Consider the following 21,286-nt stretch of genomic DNA (forward strand, 5'->3'; position numbering starts at 1 on the left):
TGGCGCATTTTGTCAGCAGGGGCGTCGGCCTTTCTCTTGACTGCTTGTTTTCTTCACCCTTCTTTGTACTCATCGAACCTTCTTCGCTCTTGTGGATGCACGCGCTGAAACAAAATAAGTATCGATTAATTAAATAGCCGCCACACAAGTAATATCACACAAAGCGTACTTCCGTAAGCTATGCAAATGCACCGTTTTGATACATAAGACAGCACTGAAAAATTAGATACATATAGATACACTCTGTTCGACTCAATGCATTTCTTGGCATGTTACAAGCAAACAAAAAATCTAATTTATGTTGATTCTGCACCTACCTTTAAGTGAAGCTTGAAATTCGAGGTTGACGAGTAGGCGCCACAGATGGTCGCTTTGCAAAACGAACAGGCAGCCTTTACTCTGTCGTCCCTAGATGAACTCACGGTAAAATACTTCCCGTCCAAGATGGCACAGCGAGGAGTATTGTCGTTGTCTGCCATTGCTAGCCCGTCGACGCGGCGGAACAGATAACTGTCAACTCGAAGACTGGGACGTCGAAGTGCGCACCATACAGTCGGAAATATCAAGTGAAGTTCCGCCGAAAAGAAAACCAGGGACAGAGCTCAGCCTGGCCGCCTAGCGTTTTGCAGACGGCGCCCTCCTGTCTGGCTCCTGTAGTGCTCTGGCGGCCGTGCAACCCGGGTTTGCTATAGACACACAAAAAAAAAAGGATAATGCCCGTGCAGAGATTGCGAAACCGCTCGACTTTCTTTCGATCGTGTTTCTTTGTTTGTTGTTTTAGCCGCGGACACAAGATTTGTTTACTTGATGTTGTCCTTTCGGAGGCCTTCTATGCTCTAGCTTCCCTTGAACAAGAGTGAAAGAAAACGCAGCTTCGATTTAGAAGCGCACTTTTGCAAGTATCGGGTATTTTTACAATACACGATACTTTCAAAAAGTATCTTCGATACCGATACTTCGATACATGTTTTTCTGGCAAGCGATACCAGATACAAGATACTCAACTGTATCGAAGATACCTGTATCTTCGATACTGTTCAGCTCTGATCTTGCCCCAAACGACACTTAAAAGCATGATATCGCACAATGTGAAAGACCTCACACGAAGCTTCGATCGATCATAACACCGCCTTTGTTGCACTTCCTGAGTGATGACTCACTTGCGAAAGGTACGTTGAGGTGCGCAGAAAAATAAAATTCCGGGTGCTGATGAGGATCATGCGAGTCATTTAATTGTATTGCAGCCGTGCGAACGTTATAGCTTACGCAATCATAAAATTCTGTGCCCACTGACACCAACTTGACAACAGGAACCGAAATCCACACGAACCTTTCTATGCCACGGAGAGAGGAGCGCTTCCCCAACTCCGACGTTACCGCGCCGCCTCGAGGCGCCATCAATCCGTTGGCGTCTCGCAGTCTGCCGTGAAGCGAAGAGCGAACGCCGAGGAGAAACGAAAGCGACCCCCCCCCCCCCCCCCCCCTTCCTCATACCCCCTCTGCCCTCTACAGCTGGTTGAGACATTGCGGAGGGCGCTGGCAAGGAGGAGCCTGCAAGAACAAGCACCCCCCCACCCTCCTCCGCCCACCACAGGAACTGGCGCGTTCACAATGCGAAGGAGCAGGCGAGCGACACCCAAACCAACCCTGAAGGCCTGAACCTCGCGCAGTAGTTGCGAAGCGAGAGTCTCCTCGCCCACTAAGACGGCCCGGGAGCTCACGTGACCAACCCAGCTAAGAAAATACCAGCGCTCACCGCGACTCATCATGGCCATGGTCCTCGGGCTCAAGTCATCACGCAGACTAATGCGATCACCGGACTGGTATCCACCCTAAGACTCACGTCTTGATTCAGGCTCATGCTCATGAGCCTCGAAACTCGCAATCCCACTCAAGAGACCTCAAAACTCACACTCATGAGTACTTCACTTAGCGCTCAAGCTCACACTCACACTCAAGAGTTTTAAGAACTCACAATCACACTCACGATCAAACTCATGCTTATGAGTTCGCAGGGCTCACACTCGCACTCACACTCAAGAGTTTTAAGAACTCACAATCACACTCACGATCAAACTCACGCTCATGAGCTCGCAGGGCTCACACTCGCACTCACACTCATTAGTTCTCAGAACTCGCAATCACACTCACGATCAGACTCACGCTCATCAGTTCTCAGGGCTCACACTCACACTCACACTCATGAGTTCACGTAACTAACGATCACACTCACGCTCACACTCACAATTTTTCGAGACTCGCGGCCTCACTCACGATCACCTCAAATCTGACGGTGAGCGTGAGTGATCGTGAGTGATCGCACTCATGAGTGAGAATGCCGAGGTATGTCTATGAATTGACCCGTCTGTAGTGGGTACTTAGCGCTGCAAAGAGGGTACCTGGTTTCATTTTGTTATATTTTTAATGTTTAAAAGCTACTTGGGGTGAAATAGTGGAACGTAACATTCACCATATTTAGTCTACGATTGCAGTACATGGCAGGATTGAAGCTGCAAGGCTCTTGCATGCAATACATTATACTATGTACAACTTTGTTTTCTTTTTGGTAAGATCGCTGCTGAGGTGAGAACGAGTATAGACGGTTGCATTCACTTTATGCTGCAAAGTATTTTTGATTCCGAAATGTACTGTTCATTAACTTGGTATTTTTCCGGCAATTTATTGTTCTTGCATTTATGGTTATTCCAGTTCAGACTCCAGTTAATATTGAATGGGTTAAAACAGCACAAAAAGACGAAGGGCCAGTAAAAGGAAACACACAGACACAGCGTTGACTTGCAACTGAATTTTTACTTCTGCGTCATCCAGCAAGTAAACTTGAAACAAAATAAACATACAAGCAATCGACCCGATAATACGTCATCTTGCCATCAAGCTGTCTACACATATTTACTTCCCATTAAGCTGGCTACACATATTTACCTGCCTTTCTGATAACATTTATCTCATTACTAACCAGGGCAAGTGACGGAAAACTTATGCACATGCCCGCCTTGAAACCTTGTTCCTGTTAATATTTTGTTTTACGAGTCTTCTGAAGTTTGCCAAAAAAACGTCAATTTCACTTGAGACTTTACATTAGGCTGATGTGAACTCCCAGCTTTGTAAGTTGTTTCGTGCAACCCGTTTGTCCACGCCAGGCTGATCCCACTGCCAAGAAACCTCCCCTGCTGGATTACAAAAGTAGTACATGCGCATTTTCCTGGCAAAGTCAGCATCGTCACCGAAGTTGCGTGCATGTGTGGTCTCCAGTAAAAAGACGGATTCCCTTGCCGAGTCTAGGGTCTCGCGGCGCCCTCCTGCCACGGGATTTCCCATATGGTTGTCCTGATCAGCATGAGCTGCTGGGTGTTTTTTGCGTGCTAGAAGGTAGTTGTGCAGAACACAGAAGGACTTTACTACGTAATCTGCATTTTCTGGCAGGAGAATTCGCCACCGGGCAGCCATGATCCCGAAAGCGTTTTCAGCACATCTCCTGTTTGGCAGAAGTCCTTAAAGTGATTAAAGTACACACCACTGGAGTAAAAGGAATAATGAAACACACTGACAGATGTTCTAGACATGAAAACTGCATGCATTTGCATGCAATTTATGAAATAGTCTTGAGACTAAAACATGAGTATGACGAAACCCGACTGTAAGTCGATTCGCAAAACAAAATCATTGCAAGGTTTTTGTAGTTATGATAAAATCCTACAACAGTTTCTTAAATGTGTTGAACACTTCACAAGAGGCAGTCATAAAGTAATACCGTATTTGCACGAATATAACGCGACCACGAATATAACGCGAGCGTAGGTTTTGATGCCCTCAAAAAGAAAAAAAAAAATTATTTCTATTATAACGCGAACCGAGGCCGCGTCAATTTCTCGCACTCGGGGGCGTAGCAGATGTAAAAAGTCAATGGAAATAGAAGAAATATCAGTTTATGTTTTGACTGCACTCATCCTCACTGCTCAGGTCCTTCCGTTTGCAATCCACTTGACGACTATGCAGATAACCAGCAGCACGGCACCTGCTTGTCTGGTAGTTCCCTTTTCTTCCGTGCGAGCTCCTCGGCAGCCCACAATCGAAACAAGGCACGAAGCACCAGCACACAAACACCAGATCACTCTGGAGCAGAAACTAAGCAATGCGCTAACAGAAAAAAGACTGCTGAATCCGATACACGATCACACTTCAGGTTCTGGTTCCTCTGCATAAACAAACGCCTCATGTTGCACGATTGCGTAAACGCGGTTGGTGGCAGTGTTCCCAACTATTTTTTGCGGAAGTCCCTACAAACGTCTGAAAAACCCTACATGTCCCTACATCAACACCAAAAGTCCTTACGCCTAGCCCCACGCAAAAAAAAAAAAAAAAAAAAAAAAAGAACAATCAACTGCATACACGACATATGCACCACAGTAGGGCCCTCTTCCTTGAAATTTAATTAATTAGAAATGGAGAATATTCTTTTCTTCCTGTTTTAGTGAGTAAATTAAGCTTCGTTCACCTAGTCCTTTCATTCTCTTCCAAATTTGTTTTGTGGCGGTAAATGTAACGAAAACAGACATCTTACGTGAACTGCACGCCCTGTGCCTTTCAGTTTGCATTTTAGGATATCCATTGCTCCCGTTTCCTTTTCCTGACTTCGTCTCGATCATGCCTGCATTCTCGAAGTTTCAAGCGGTGATTTGTGCAGTGTTGGACGAATGGCCGCTTTCGTGGGGCTTCAAATAGTGATTTTCCTATGCGAGAGTTGTGTGTAGGCCACTGGTGTAAATACCTTAGCGCAGAAGAGAGGACACTCTCGTGCCAATCCCGACAGCCCGTTGCTCGCTTAATAATAATAATAATTTATTATCACTTCAAGCAGCAAACATTCAAATCCGCCTCACGTAAGCACCTTCGTGCTTGTTTGTGATAGCGGGCAGTTCCAAAGAGTAGGCCACACGGGCTGTGCATGTGTTGACAATACTATAGGGGATCTACCATGGTGGGTTAGTGTATGAAACAAAATTCTGATCCGAATGGAGCCCCTGTCCATGTCATTACGCGAGCGTTCAGTAACGTCATGATGACGATTGTCTAGAGGTACAGATGTCATGTCGAGACCGAAATAAATCTAAAAATTCGGATGCGTAAGCTACGACACTCTAGCCTACCACATAAGTTTGGCTAGGTGGTGGATTTAATTTGTAAATTTATTAAAAAATAATACTTGCCTCAGTCAAAAGTTACAACGGAAAACAGGAAATTTGCCATGTATTGCAATGATCGCTATCGTCCCCTTCTTATGTCTATTAAAACATTCTGGTGGCCCACAATAACGTTCCAGTGGCCGAAAGTAACGATTAAAAAACATGTATATACGGATGTTGAAAAGGAAAAAAACTTCTTAGTTGTACATTTCCTTGTTCAAGAGCTTCATATCTCCTTCTTTCACAGACAAGTTGACACACGTCTCTCCCCGGGTAGCCATGGCTGACTTGACCGAGAGCGGGGCGTTGACACTCTCTGGCCAAAGCCTGTTTCTTTTACGGGTCTTCATGTCACTCAACATTGAAAAGATGCGCTCTGTTTCTGCATTGGAGTAAGGAAGAGTGAGGACCAGCTTTGCCAGGGTAGCGATGTTAGGAAGTACTAATTTGTCATCGAACATCTTCGTCTTGCTCACCTGACCCCAGAACATGTCTGGCGACTTGGTTTGCAGTTCAATCTTCTCACTCTCTGTGAAGAACGAGGGAAGCATTCGCCATTCTTGCTCAACATCGCCGACACAGGGTAGGAGGTGCTTGGAGCGATCTTGAAGCACGGGCAACGATGGCAGACATTTCCGGGCCTCGTAGCTCAATGCCGTTGAGGGCTGCACAAACCACACTTCGTGGAAGAAGTGACCGGAGATCGGAAGCCTTTTCTGGACTTCGAGCACTGCGGTTTGATAAAAAGACATGCAGCGCAGCTTGAAGTCACGAACTTCGGATGATCCTCCTTCCATGGTGATCCTGTCGAGGATTCCCTGGCAGCCTGCTCCAACGTACAGCTCCTCGAAGGCCAGCAGACTTCTCGGGTCGAGTGGATTAAGTTTAGCAGGGTTCTCAATAGAAGACGGCTTCATGAAATTCTGGCATAGGCACCTCAGTAGTGTTTGGCTTTTCTCTTGAATGACTGCGATTAGGCTGTCCTTGCTCTGAAACATTGCGTTAAGCTTGTTGAAGAAGCCAAGCACATATTGCATGAACTCGAGATACGCCTCCGTGATGGGGTTCATGTCCTTAAAGGGACCATGAAATGACCTTTTTACTTTTTCCAGATAACTTTTACATTAAACCGTCAATGTTCACTGAATGCCGAACAGGCATCCGTTTTCGTCTCGGTTTATTAACTTTTACACAAAAAATTATTGAAATATCGACTTTTTCATTCTCTCCAACTGACCGCAAAAGAAGCCGTGACGTAGACCGTTTCCGGAACCGGAAGTTCTCTCGGCAGTAGGAGAATGGGAGTGTTAGCGGCAACGAGTTGGGGTGCGCCGGTAGGTTTTACTGCGCTGATGTCACCGACGTATTTCCTGAATCGGCGCCTCTCATCGCCGCATCGCAGCTGAGCGAAATTCAATGAGATATGTTGCGCTACAGCGACAGCATGGGACTAGTCCCATACGCCGGTATGCCTGTTGGGAAGTGCAGCGAGTCTTGTCACCACCCCGTCATTGTTGGCAGAAGGGCCGGCCCGTGTCAGTCGTTTGCAAAGCGACGTAGATGGCGTTTTTCGCGGCCTCGGAGATGCAGGAGCGAGCCGACGTTAAAAAAGATACGTTTGAACTACGAGTGTCAGCAAGAGCCACGTAAATACCTGTTTACACTCGGAGCGGACGCGCGCGCTTGATGGAAGTCTTGTATTCGCGCTGTTGGTAAGCGCTTCGGGACCGTTCTTTTACGATTGCAACTCGATACTGACGCGACACTCGGCAAAGAAAGGTTGGACCGGGGTCGACAGTGACGTGCAGTCTGTCAGAATAAAAATGGCATACCAATAACAAAGTGTACATACCGTGTTACGAAGGCAATCCATACGGCGTTTATTTCAGCTCTATATCACACAAAACAAGAAGATAGAATCGACGAGAGTCCCTTTTCGACGAGTGTTCGTCAACACTGCCTCGGAAAACAAGGGGAAGAGATTGACCTCCTCACCTCTTAATCTAGAATTGAGGTCAGTGATCAAACTATAATACGGGAAGGGTCCACAAGGGTCGCGCGGGCATATTCCATTTAGCACGCCAGCCGGTCGTAGGCAGACGATCTTGCGACGAAGCAGCGCAGCGCCGAGTCGGAATGCCTGCTAGGCCTATACGCATCGTCGGAGTCGGTGAATCCAGCGTTCTTGTTCGTCGTGGTCTGTTTTAAGTACTGTTTTCTTGCTGCTTGAAGTCGGCACGCGCGGGAAGAACACGTAGAAAAATAAACGTTCAGTCAGTCAGAGTTTTGAGAGGAAGGAAAACAAAGAAAATAGAGTAAAGCTATACGCACTCCGGAGTGCGCTTCGGACGGAAATGGCTATACGCACTCCGCTTTTCTCGTATAAAGAGAGTGGACACAACGAGTTTCCTAAGCGGTGCCATGGCGTAGGGGTTAGGGTGTCCGCTTCACACGCAAGTGGACGCGGGTTCGATCCGCGGTGGGCCTACTTTTTTTTTTTTTTTTTTTTTTCCTCACATTTTGTTTTGTCGATGCATTTGGCGATATTTACGACATTTCCTTTTTTTGCGATGAACAGTAAAAAAAAAAAAAAAAAAATCGAATGTTGTCGAGAAACTTTGCAGAACTAAATGGTATGGACTCCCTTTCCGGAGGTGCGATCGGGGACAGCGGGGCTTGGATTGCCGGCTGGACGCCGCGAAGCGGCGTGTACTGGTTACGCTTTGTAATTAGCAGCCGATACTGTCGCCGCGAAGCGGCGTGAACGCAGGCGGGGGGCTGTGTTAACGAGCGCCCCAGTGATTCACGCGCCGTTCGAATTGGTGGCCCGAGCGGCATGATCTCTCGGAGGAGTGCGTATAGCCATTTCCGCGCGAAGCGCACTCCGGAGTGCGTATAGCTTTACTCAAGAAAATAAATGTTCGTCGGTCGCCGTCACCCAAGTAACCAGGGTTGCCGTCGGGCAGACTTTGAAAGAAGCCAAAACTCAAGCTAAAAGTAGCCAAAAATAGCCATACCATTTAATCTTAGCGCCAAATTTGTAGCCAACACAAGCAATATTATGAATACTGTTTCTATTAGTAAATTCGAACAATCAGGGATAGCATTTTGAATCAACACAGGAAACAGAATAAATACAACAAACATTTTGGCACGTCTGCTTTGTCACAGGCATGGTCACAGGTATGTCGCAAATAAATAAATTATTAAATGTTTGGTGGGCCTGTACATAGTTTATCTAGAATAGATAGTGTTCTTGCCAGAGTAATTTTGACACATTCTAGTCAACAACTCAGTTTGGACGTTAAATGTCGAAGTTGTTTTTCCCTGAAGCTGTAGACCAAACTTGACTCGTAGGATCGCCATGAGTAGGTTCAGCTTCATTTTGTTGCGGATCTCTGTTTTTGTCAGGTTCATTCTTCTCGGAACACACGCTTAGCACTTGCGTGCTTTCCCATGGCAACAACGGTATCAGCACACTGGCACAAAAACAGCTCTGTCACCTCGGGGCTGCAAAAGTATTTCCTTAGTATCGTGCTTGTCGCGCCGCAGCCGTCGTAGCGTTGGGCGTTGCGTTACGCCGTCCAGATGGCTGCACCAGCTTCACCTTCGAGTGTGACTTCGGATGCGCAGCGATCACTGATCTCTAGTCATTGAGATCAGTGGCAGCGATCATAACGGAGACAGTACTTTCGGTGTACGCTGTATTCCCCAGATGGCGCGCAGAGTCAGCTGCTGCGCATGAAGTCACTGGCCACTCCACTGATCTCAGTGGGCCACTTATAGCGGTTTTAGCCGCGCGTACAAGGGAGGAAACACGGGGCATGAGCCGCCACGACGGCGAAGCTTGGAAATAATTGTATCTGCTATTATTAAAAAAAATGGCTAGTAAATGCGCCAAAAGACGAGTTCCAGTAGCCAGGGAGCCAACGTGAAATTTTCATCGCCAGACGAGATCGTAAAGTAGCCAATTTGGCGCAAAGTAGCCACCAACGGCAACCCTGCAAGTAACTGGCGGCCCTGCCCTACTGCGCACGCGCAGTAGTTGCTTCGTTTACCACACGATAGATGGCGCTTGGCTCTCAGCATTATCAAATTTGGCAATTTTCGCCACACATCTCTAATTATGCTACAAAATGTGGATCTGAATATTATTTAACAAAACTTTTAGGAAACATTCGCCGGCTATTTATTGTTTACGATCGCGGTGCTGGTGAGGTAGGCTCTTACCCAATAGGCGATGTGGATTCGGCTGACGTGCACCGATTCTGCGTATGCATCGTAGTGAACAGGCGAAGGAAGGAAGGCGCAAAAGAGTCCAGTTTTCTTTTAAAAGTTCTATAGCAAATAATTTTTTTGGGCTCCCTATTTTTGTGTTTTTGTGTTTCTTTTCACACCTTTTACGACGTGCGGTGGATGAAACTCGATTTTAAAATCATTTCATGGTCCCTTTAAGATCAGCTCAGCGGCCACAATGCAATCCTCTGTAGCTGCCTGTAAGAAGAGCAATTTCAAGGTCTCCTATTCCTGGAGGACGCACTCTACACACTGGTGCAGCACAAGCCATCGCGTCTCACTTGGTCTCAGTATCTTGTTTTTCTCTTTGTGGAGGTACTCTTGGAGTTCAGCGAGCTGAGCCTGACGCTTACAGCTATGGCTGAAGTAGTTGGCGATGTTTCTCAAGAGGTCCTCAACGTTCCTGGGAAGCTTTAGTGCTGCCTTGCTTGCTGCTATATACAGCGAGTGACAGATGCAGCGGATGGTTATAAAACTGTCATTTGCTTTTTCTCGCAGCCTTGTCATCAGGGAGTTGTGCTTTCCCACCATCACACTAGCGTTGTCGCATGCGAGTGCGATTATGTTGGTTAGCGGGACTTTCTTCTCAGACAGGCATTTCCCCTCAGCTGAGGCAAGCGACTCTGATGAGCACAACCTGGCGTCAAGTGGAGTGACTTCCAACAGCTGTGTGATTACTTGGTCTTGCTCTTCTGAAAAATAGCGGACGACACAGCAGAGGAGTTTGGTGTTTGTTATGTCCGTGCCCTCATCTACAAATATAGAAAACTTCGAGGATTTCCCTTTTTCTTTTTCTTTTGGGGCTTGTTAGCAGCGCCACTGGTAAAAGCTGGAGTGAATGGGCTTCTCACCCCCCAGAATGGCACTCCTCGTTGACTTCATAAAATTCAACATAGCATGCCTCCGGCTCTGGCCCATGAGCTGCTGCGCTTTCTTCTGAAGAGATTCCCTTCTGTACTGGACGGATGAAGTCATCATTGCTGGACGTCTTTATGTTTCCTGACATGCTGCTGAATAAGGAGAAAAAAATTACCTTAATAAAACAGTCATTCAGTGCCACACATCAGGGCCATAGCCAGGAATTTTTTGGTAGGGGAGGGCTATGCATTTAGCTCGGGTGAAGCAAAACTGTCAATGTAGGGTCCGAGAAATGACCCAGTAGTGCAGTGATCCATAGTGTCAAGTGCTTCAGCAGATTTTGCTGAGTTCAGCATGAAAAATGGCACCAAGTACATAGGCTTGACCACATCTCGTGAAAGGGGAGGAGGCAGGGGGGGGGGTAAAGCTTAACGAGCCACCCCTGGCTATGCCCCTGCCATACATGTCTATGCAGAATATTGTGCACAAAATTTCACACCATGTGTGCATAGGTCACTGCACATTTCTAAACAAAGTGCAGTCACTAATTGACAGTTTACAATCTTCTCTATGTTTCTGGACCTCTAATATTCCAGGCAAATAGTACCATTCTATCTCTTTCTCCCTGTACCTTTCATCACACTGAGTATTAACCAGTAGAAAGTTCACATTGTGCAGGAAGCTTATGCTAGCCGAAATGTTAAATCGGCACAGCTATGTAGCTTACTGAGGCAGCTCCAAAGCTACGCACAGAACTTATGCTGTACTAGGATGTCAGTAAAAGCGCCGTAAAATTGCATAATTATATTAACAATAATATTTATTTGCACTTGGACAGATGCTGGTGACAGTAGAAAGTCCAAAGGTCCATACCAGAGGCATGCGCATGTAAAATCTAGCGTAGCCTCGACGGCTATCAAATAATTTAATCGGGGAACATTATCAGAGAAATCACAGTGCAGGCATTACCTTTGTTGCTCCAGGCTATCTCGCACAAGGAACATTTGCTTAAAGTGTGCCCACGCCATTGGGGCTTCCATGTCGTCGGCGCAGGCGCTGCTGGTCTTGGTCTTTTGCATGTCTCGCAGCAGGCACACCAGCTTGCCCCGGAGGTACCTCCAATGTTTCTGGACTTCGTCCACTAAAATAAAAAGAAGTCTCAGATTGAAGTGAGCCTCCTTCGTTGGTGAAAGTTGTGGCTTACCGCGATCCTTGTCTTCCAGCAGAAAAGGATCCCCAAGATCACTCCAAACTGCAGCTTTTTTCTAAGTGTCCTTGTAGTCTTTACATTTCGCCTTCCAGAGTGCAGGACGCTTGTGTACTTCGCTAATTATGCGTTCATTATTTATCGCCATTGTCGCAAGGTTTGTGGCGAAAACAGTGGAGAAAGCTCTGACGCTCCTTGTAACGAGTGAACACGGCCATTCATTGGTTATTGCCTGCTAGATGCGGCGGGAGACGCAATGCCGAAATGAAAAATATCTGGCTCCTCCAAATACGTTGGAAAGTCAAAATACGCTGCGTTTCGCCCCGATGCCGAAAGCGATGTGAAGGCGCAGACGCGGGCGCGACTCAAACGCAAAGAAAAGTGCGCCATGTGGGCTAGCCTCTAACATAGCTGCAGGCGTCTGTAGAGTGATCAACGAGAGCAGCTCGTCTATTTTAATGAGTGTGAGCCGTTCTGCGTTCACCGAGGTGTTTAGACGAAAATCTCCTCAACCAATCTAGTTCGCAGCAAACAACTGTTGTGAATACACGCCTTCAGAGGCGCTGTTGGCGCTGTGTGGGGGCTTGGGTTTGTAGCGGGCGGTAGAAGGACTAACTTAAACCTAGCGTCCCACTTTCACTATGCTGGCTTAATCTGGCTTGATTTCTTCCTTTGAGCATGTTGATGCTGAATACAAATATTGGTTCTTGTAAAAGCGGCCCCGTTGCTCTGTGAATGTGTGATTGCAACCATGGTTTCAGTGCCGAGAGGATACCTACGCAAGCAGCAATTTACGAGCAATTTTGCTGGAGGCAATCAGGCGTTTGGCTTGCATCAAGTTTGTCTAGGTTTGTTCCTGTCATTTTGCTTCAAAAGGAAAGTAGCTCTGCATTTTGCAGTGCACCTGGCCTGCTGTTGCAAATATTTTTAGGTCTCGTTTTAGTTGTGCATCATGACAGAAAAGCTGGAAGGACTGCATATTTAGTTTGTTGATTTTTTTTTAGTTCTCTCGGTCGCTTTTTACCGCACATCAATATACGCTGACGGACGCTTGCATTGGACCCTGGCTCGTGAATGATGGAATGCTAGAACGCCGCTTTCATGGTAGCATCCTGCAAGCGTTGCTGACATTTCTAGACGGCAGCAGAATAGCAGACGGACAGAGGCGAAAATGGATGCTGACGTGCAACTTCCTTGTCCGCATCTCAAGGGCACTGCAGACGACGATAGACAATGGTGAAATAGCAGATGATGCCAGTGGCCACCGCTCGCACGACTGGCAAGCGATGCCCAGACAGATGCACCGAATGTCGCAAAGGGGTAGACACTAGACTCTTGGCGTGTTTAGCCAAGCCTGTCCAGTAGTAATGGGTGGGGCCACTGATCTGTGGGTGGGGCTTGGAGTGTGCCTTGATCTCCAACTAAATTGCATCTAATGATATAAATATTGCTAAAAAAAATTTTAAAGTAAAATTTACAAAACATTTTTGCATGTAATATTTACAAAACAAATATTAAGCCTTTCAAGAAAACATTTTTCACTTCAGTGTCCCTTCAAACAAATGGCAGATAATGGGCATATACTAATACGGAAGTTTCACAAGTAGAGGGCAAGATGCAAAAGTACAATAAGGGGAGGGGGACGGTACCACACTTGAGTATTCCAGCACAACGGGGCTTGCGAGGTAAAGGCAACAGGCAAAACGCCCCATCCACCAGCTAAAACAAATCATTCCCAGCTAAATCGATGCCGGTTGGCCAGAGCTTTGGGCAGGAAAACTTGCTGTCTGAAAGCCAAAGAGCCGGAGGGAGTCAAAACCGTGGCCCCCCTGATGAGGTAAAACACGCCCCCCCCCCCCCTGTGGCAGCCCCGTCCCGACCACCACCCAAGAAAACAGATTCGAGGGGCGCTGTGTTACGCTACTTTAACCATTGACTGGCTTGACCTTAGAGACCAGGTCTTTTTCTGTGACATGCGTTCAACAGTTGCCTTTATTTTTGCTTTTTGCGACAAACTGCAAAGCACCTGTTTTATAGTTAATTTGTTTTAATTTACTCTATTGGAACTTACGGGCATGGCTAATGGCTTACGCAGCAAGGTGAGGGATTGGGCTTTCAACATGCTTTCTACCAGTTGCTCAACTTGGAGATTTCTTAAAGCTTGTCCTGTGTAAGCTGCCTATGGGTCTGTAGGTTAAATGTTCAGTAAGAAACACTTATTTTTTTTCTCTTTCTCAGAGCTGCGCTTTTTGAGGAAAAAGCTATTGAAAATTGTCCCGTCGAAGTCTAACCTCGTATGCTCGGGAGGGCTGAGGTTTGTGAACGGGCTTTGTGCGGGACAACCAATATAAAGCTTGTACATCAAGAAATTATTTTGCGAAGCAGAGAGCTAGGTAATGAAAATTTAAAAAATTGTTTGCATAAAAAGTAATGGGCCTATTTATTCTGAATCAACCTAAATCTGACTATATGACAAGTCTATTCATGCTTAAATAAGACTGTGGAACAAAGTTGCTAAAATATCAAGCCTCAATTAATTGTAACTGACTAGAAATGTGTCATAGAATGGAAATGATTAAAGAGCGCATGTCGATAGTGCATAGACCGAGCCAGAAGAAGCTATGCAGATTCTTGTTGTGTACACTCAAAGTTCGGCAACATTTATTTACATAATTTTGTCCCAATATTTACTATATTGGGCGCCTGCAAGAAAATCAAACCCTGTTTTTGGCACCGCAAAATTAAACTAGACATTGTGGAGAGCTCAAGTTTCATTGTAACGTAGCCCCAGCCGTTTGAGCAAGATGCCAGAGTTTGGACACTTGCCACTGCCTGAATAAAAAGTTAGAAGAGAAAAACTGTTTTCGTCTATGATAGGGCGCTCTCCGTGAAAAGCGGCGGACAAAATGCTGCTGTTTGCGACCACATCTCACAGATGGTGCCTCCATTGGCCAAGGGTTTTTGATTAGTTTTGGTTTCGGTCTGGCGTCTGGTGATTAAGGTGGCCACGGAATGTTCGGCGACCCCCGGCCCATCCAGCGTCCTGGGAAGGTGATGTCCTGCCAGTGCCTTCCACTTATCGCCCAGTGGGGTGATAAATGCATAAAAATTTATTCATAAAAATGCATAGTCCTGCTGCATGTGCTGTGCTTCCCACTCAGGAAGGAAGTCATCCTGCATCATTTGCAGGTAGGTGTCTCCAGACACGTTGCCCTCAAAAAAAAAAGAGGCCAACGATGCACTCTCTCTAGATTCCACCCCAGACTTACTTTCAACAACTGCAAAGCCCTCTCGAGCTTCCAGTGTGGAGTCATAAAACTCTAACAGCGGCAGTTCTGGGTGTTGACCTGCCCGTCCAGGTGAAATGTCGCCTGATCAGCAAACAGCAAAAACTGCAGATGTGATGGATCTTGTGCAATCCTGAGGAGCTCGAAAGTCTAGTCATTTTTTTCAGAGTCATGAGGAACTTCACTTTAGCAATGCCTATGTGTTGATTTCCCTGCCGGACACGCCCAGAAAAGGTCGAGTCATTTCTCGTAGTCACCGGGCAACAACTCATAAATTAGGCCAAGCTTCACTCTAAGAAAAAGGGGTGTATACGGGTTCTCCCCTCAGGGGAGTCAGACTATGTCCCATATGTGACTCCCTTGGGGTGTATATGGTATAAACTCAAGTTGGGGATTTCAAGTACTCCCCAAATATACAAGACCACTTATTGCGACTCCCCACTTTGGGGTTGCTTTTGTACACTAAGAGATTCACAGAGCTCCTAGTGGTGAGGGTCCTTTTTCAGAGCCCAAAACTCAGCTTACTGGCTTGTTCAGGTGCGCTGGAGGGGCGATTCCTGACGTCAGCTCTCATACGAGAGCGTTCTGAATTCTTTGCGTGTCAAGTTCCACTTTGAGGAGGTTTCAGAGAGAAGATAATATTATTCACTGGCAATGTGCTGGCATGAAAATTTAACGGAGAACTTCTAGAGACAAACAATCCAGACATTTAAAAAGGTCATGCCAGTCATGTTAGCCAACAGTCATGTCAACCAGGTTTTATTGTGAAATTGTAAACTTAAAAAAGTCAAAAGCATAAAGAAATATTAAGTAGTAAAAACTTAGAGCCTGTTAAGAAGCTTCAGGACAACCATTCCCAGTGGCGTTTCACCCCAATTGCGCGCTCAAAGGAGAGCCAAGGTGGACTTGATTCCTGTTACATATTGAATGTCAAAAGTCCAATACATTGCGATCATGGGGCTGGTGCCATGAATGACGTCACCAACATCCACCGATAGGTCCTCCACCTGGACTTGGACAGCTGCAGATGAGAAGGCGTCCTTTCTAGAGAATAGGGCCCTCAGACGAGGGTATCTTTCTCCTGGAACCTGCAATATTAAAGTACCACAATTAAAAAAAATAAATGCAAATATGGATAATGATATGTTTTACAATTTTTAATGATTAGATATTGCCGCACGCGCAGCTGACTAAGTAGACAGTGCACTTGTGGCCTAACGGTTAAAGGGCTTGTCTTCCACTCAAAAAGCCAAGGTTCGATGCTGCGGGTACACATTTTTGTTGACTGTAATGATTCGAGGTTAAAATTTTCTACGCGCCGAACCTTCTACGCCGATTGTTCCAGAAGCCCAGGCGTGTACAAAAGGGGCTCCGCGTGGCAAGCCGCTGTCAGTTTTTTGCCAGCGTTTGATCCTGCCACATTGCCGTCATCAACGCTCGCCTTCGACACCTGTTATTATTCTTTTGTTTTGGCACAAGTTTGCCTTTTTAGACATTTAGTATCTTCGTCAGTCCCCGTCTCGTTAATCCATCGGTGATAATACAGTAATAGTACTCAGAGTTTGCCTGCTTCCGTATGCTGTGAGTGCATAATTTTTCCTTTAATGTCATGCAAGTGATTTTGATGTTTGCTGCCATTGACTTTGCAAACACTCTAGGGGCCTTTCTCAAAATGGTCGCATATCACAAGATAAAGTGAACAAGTAGTGTTTAAAATATTTTAGCATGAAGGTGATCTTCATGTCCCTAGTATGAAGCGGGCAAATGTTGAGGTGATGCATATAACTCAAATATGTATTTAAATCAATTTGACCCCATTATTGTCAAAATGCCGTACAGGATTTGGTCTTGTACTAAGGTAGAGAATTGGGGTCATTGTCTTACTTCGTAATTTTTCAAGGGTCATGAGGAACTTGACTTTAGCAATGCCTTCGTGTTTATTTCCCCGCCCGACACGTGCAGGAAAAGGAAATTTTTTCTGCGCAGATCGCGTTTTTGATTGAATCAGTGTTATGGGCATACCTCGGCGAAGTCACTCACGAACTCGCTCACTCACACTCACTCACGCTCACCGCGTCATGGTGAAGGGCTGTGAATGACTTCGTGAACTCGGACCAAGTTGTGATGTGAAGGGGATGTGACTTCGTGAATGCGGAAGGAGTCGTGATGTGAATAGGCGTGACTCCGTGAACGCGAAAGAACCCGTGATGTGAAGGGGATGTGACTTCGTGAACGCGGAAGGAGTCGTGATGTGAACAGGCGTGACTCCGTGAACTCGGAAGAAGCCGTGATGTGAAGTGGATGTGACTTCGTGAACGCGGAACGAGTCGCGATGCGAAGGGGAGTGACTTCATGAACTCGGAAGGAGCCGCGATGTGACGGGGAGTGACCTCGTGAACTCTGACGCACCCGTGATGCAGTGGTGAAGGACTTCGTGACTCTGGTGTATACGTGATGTGATGGTGAATGAATTCGTGAACTGAATTTGTGATGTGATGGGGACTGAGTTCGTGAACTAGGAGTCAGGACTCAGGAGATGTCGGTATGGATTTGCTTGCGTGTGCGTACTCTTGGCAACTGATAGCCGACTTGACATTTGGTAGTGTCTGCAGCATGTTGGTGCCCTTACACGCACAAACATGCTGTGGCGGTTAGTATAGAGTGTAGATGGAGCAGAAACTTGGAAGGAACTTCTGTTAGAGGCCAGAACGAGATTCGTAGGGGTGGTCTGGTAACGTTTGGGGGAAGCAACTGCAGGGGCGTTTGCTTTGGAGGACTTTGAGAGAGGATGTGACATTTTGCGTGTGCGACTGTGCGCGGCTTAAGCGCGAAATCGGAAAGGGGGAGGGGACTGTGTATTGCAGACGAAGCGGCACCAGCGCTTCCCAGATGTCGATTGGGGGGGAGGGGGGGGGGGGATGTTTGGACCGGCACAGACTTAGCGGCGACTCCAACGAGTTTGGCGGGCCTCCGCTCTTCTGCCCCGATACTGCGGGCGTGCGTACCCACGTCGCGTAGTACACGTGCAGCTTAGCGAACGTTAGGGGGGCTTTGTCTGTGCGCGGCAGACGTTTGAGCCTCCTGCATGGCCGTGGGGTTCCGTTTACGCGGCGCGGCTTGGCGGCTCCTCCTTTCGGTGTGTGTGTCTGTGTGTGCCATTGTGTGTGGGGGGCCGGGGAAGGTGTCGTTTTGCCACTGTGCTATTCTGCCACGGGAGGGTTTCTCTTCGCGTTGATTGCATCTGCGTGCGTCCGTGCGCCCATGTTTTTGTCTTTTGTAAGCGCGTGCGTGCGCGCACCCCTCAAGGAAACACAAATAAAACCGTCTTCCCGGAGCTTTTACGCGAGTACTGGTGTGACCCTAACCGAGTATACAATGTTTGTTTTCTCGCTCTCGCTTAATAATGCTTACAGATATTCTGATGCTGGTAATATGCGGCATACGCTCGTTTTTATCCGTCCACACGAAAAAACGTGCGCCGGATTTGATCTGTTTCGGCCGCTTCCGGATTTTTTCAAACGCTATTTAGCATCTAAGATCTCGGGAAGGCTTGACTCCATTCTAGAAAAATCACGAAAGTTTACGGGCTTTATCCATATGCCAGAGAATTATGATAATTTTAAAAATGTGAGGAAGCAGCCGATTGGCATCACGGTTTGTCGCTCACCTTTCCTAACAAGCGCGCGGACCTGTCCGTTGCAATAACAGGCGGAGAGAATTTTACGTGCTCTCAGGCGTTTAGGTGGGGGACTTCGCTTGCTGTTGCCGATAATAGGTTTCATCACAGTCGTGCATATGCCTGAGTTCTTGAATTCTAGGAATACGATCAGAGTTCTTCGATCTCCGTTGAACGTGAATATTGACTAAAGGGGTTTTTGTTTCTGTTTATTTGAGCAAAAGTCAGCTACTGGCACGATACTTGTCTGTAAAAGCCGGACCCCATCAAAAAATATGCGACGAACACGTGTCGAAACTCAATCCACTAAGCAGCCTAGCCTTACTCCGTGAACAGCGCTTCGAACGCGAAGGCGGAGTACGAGTGTTCGAAGATTTTTGATAAAATGACATAAATCTTTTCCAAGGGGGGAGACAGATAGTCCGTCCCCATTTCTGAATTTATCTATTTTTTTATGCTAGCTAGTTTTGCATACGAACCATATCGGCCACATTTTGCTGGAGTGCTTTTCATTTGAAATCGAGACCACTCTTCTTACATAAGCGCTTAGACATTCGTCTCCTCATTATTTTCCTGAGCAAGTGACTCATTCAAAGGTCTGCTGAGTTTTTTCAACAGCGTCGGAGCGATACGAATGGCTCTCACTTCGATCGGAAGTGAGAGCCCATCACACAGGACCACAAGCAAACCGCGATTGCGTTGTCATCACCGTCATCCTTCTGTTGCAAGCAGGCTACCAATGAAAAACAAGGTGCGCGGTCGAGGTCGAAGTCAAATTCGAAGTAAGTGTTATACGACGTGCAAGTAGGGGTACCAACACGTGTCTTCCGCGCTTGCGAACGTTATCGTGACCCATTGAAAAGAAGTAAATACGAAGAATATCACAACAATCAGCGGGAAACATAAAGGGCGCGCACAGAACGCGCGAAGACGAGACAGAAAAGCGCGCGCCGTCATTGGTCAAAATGAGGTGTAAATAGCGGTACATCAGAGCGTCTGAGGGGTAAACAAACACACGAGGTGCGCAAAGAGCTGAATAAGCCTGTTATTTTTAAAACATGGAGAACTATTGAACCGGGCTTGCCGCGTTCCTTTAAACTTTTTTCATGCACGTCGCTGGGCTGTTCTGGGGCACGTATCGTCGGTTCACTCAAAGAGCTTTTACTTTCCCACGCTCTTTAGAGCCTGACATTGCACCTTTTTGTCAGATGAGCCGGCGATGACCAGTTTTTCTGACAGGCTGTGTTCCCCGTCTAGAAGTGTGGACGAGCTGTTTACCCGTTCTCCCATCTTGCATTTCCCACCAGACCTTGTTTCAAAATGACCCTTCTTTTGTAACAAAAACAAAATTAAGAACCTGCCTCTATTCATCTCAAAGACTATGTTTGATGTTCGCTGAAGGCGTCCTCACTGGCTCTGTCTGCTTGAAGAAATCACCGGTTATCAAGGGGAGCTGAGGGAGCGAAGACGACCTCTGTTTCTCTTCCTTTCGAGGTTAGTTAGCTTGCTTCTCCTTGCTAACGTCGTCTTTAATTTCACTAGAAAAACGATAAACGGTAGGGAGTTCTTTTAGACGGTTTTTGTGCTCAGTAACGATACCCAATAACGATACTATGCATGCACAAAAACGACAGAGGAGTATCGGGTATCCTTACAGGAATTATTGGAACAACACACAAAACTCCCTAGTTTCTTAGACGTGTAAAGGAAGTATAAGCACTTACTTAATTCGTCCCCAACACGCTCGTTTGTGATTAGTGCTTTTGTGTTTCAAGCTTGGGGTAAGCTTTTGTGTTTCAAGCTTGAGGCAACCTGTAGGTACAAAGTTTGACCTTGCCAAGTGTAGGGAAAAGTTCGCTGTTCGGCTTTTTCCTTACGTCCTTTGTCGACTCGTTGTGACCTGTTCTTTTTTGTTACGGGTTACGTGTGGAGTCTGTCGGTTTTGGTTTTAAGGAGCCTTTTGGTTTTGGTATTGAGGAGCATCTCTGTTACGCCCAACGCGCCACCACCGCGCCGTGACGTAACAGAGATGAGTTCATGTATAGGCGAATATGTCGCCGAAATTATGTTCTGGCTATACACGAACCAACGAACTCATCTCTGTTACGTCACGGCGCGATGGTCGCGCGTCGGGCGCACTTCCGGTCTGGGGCTGAAGGTGGAAGTCCCTATGTGAGACGTGTATTCTAGGGTTGTATTAAAAAAAAAAACCTGACAAAAACTTGCCTTCTCGTCAAAACGCCGCGACTGGGGCTGCACCAAAAGAGTCGAGAAAGGTTTGAAGATCAGTTTTCATGTGCTCGGTTCGTCCGAGAACGTGGATATGTGCCGTGAAAATGGAAAACCAGTCGCCGTCAGACCACGATTGCTTGGGCGGGAAGCAGTTTGGGTTAAATTCACGGATACTTATGTCATCAGATTTATTTGTTTTGTTCCGTCATGAAAGCGGGAATACTGCCAAGTTGTTGGGACCGCCTGCATGCGGACGTTCAGTGCGTCTTCAAGATCGAACGGCCGCCTGATCGCTCGAACTGTCGTCTGCTCTTTCAAACGCTTCTGCTCGTCGTCTGCTCTTTTAGACGACACCGGCCCGTGGACCAAATGTTGGCCCGGTACTTGCGATAAGAAGTGAGTGCAGGCCTCAAAATACTTAAGTTTGAAAATTGGTAAGCAGGCTCGATGTAAACAGTGGATACAAGGAGATGGTGATCGTTGTTACCAGTGACCATCAACGACTTGTTATGCCTCATTCACTTGG

General features: G+C 46.7%; 1 protein-coding gene and 1 pseudogene across 1 annotated transcript; both read right to left on the reverse strand.

The window, feature by feature from the left end:
• Positions 1-5,401: 5,401 nt before the first annotated feature.
• LOC115325870 lies at positions 5,402-6,274 on the reverse strand. The gene has a single exon (XM_040206946.3). The coding sequence runs from the start codon at positions 6,272-6,274 to the stop codon at positions 5,402-5,404; it is 873 nt and encodes a 290-aa protein (XP_040062880.1).
• Positions 6,275-9,644: 3,370 nt separating this feature from the next.
• Positions 9,645-10,475, reverse strand: LOC120837526 (annotated as a pseudogene).
• Between the last annotated feature and the right edge of the window lie 10,811 nt (positions 10,476-21,286).

The sequence above is a fragment of the Ixodes scapularis genome, unplaced genomic scaffold (genome assembly GCF_016920785.2).
Source record: "Ixodes scapularis isolate PalLabHiFi unplaced genomic scaffold, ASM1692078v2 PGA_scaffold1__304_contigs__length_218370807, whole genome shotgun sequence".
NCBI lineage: Eukaryota > Metazoa > Arthropoda > Arachnida > Ixodida > Ixodidae > Ixodes > Ixodes scapularis.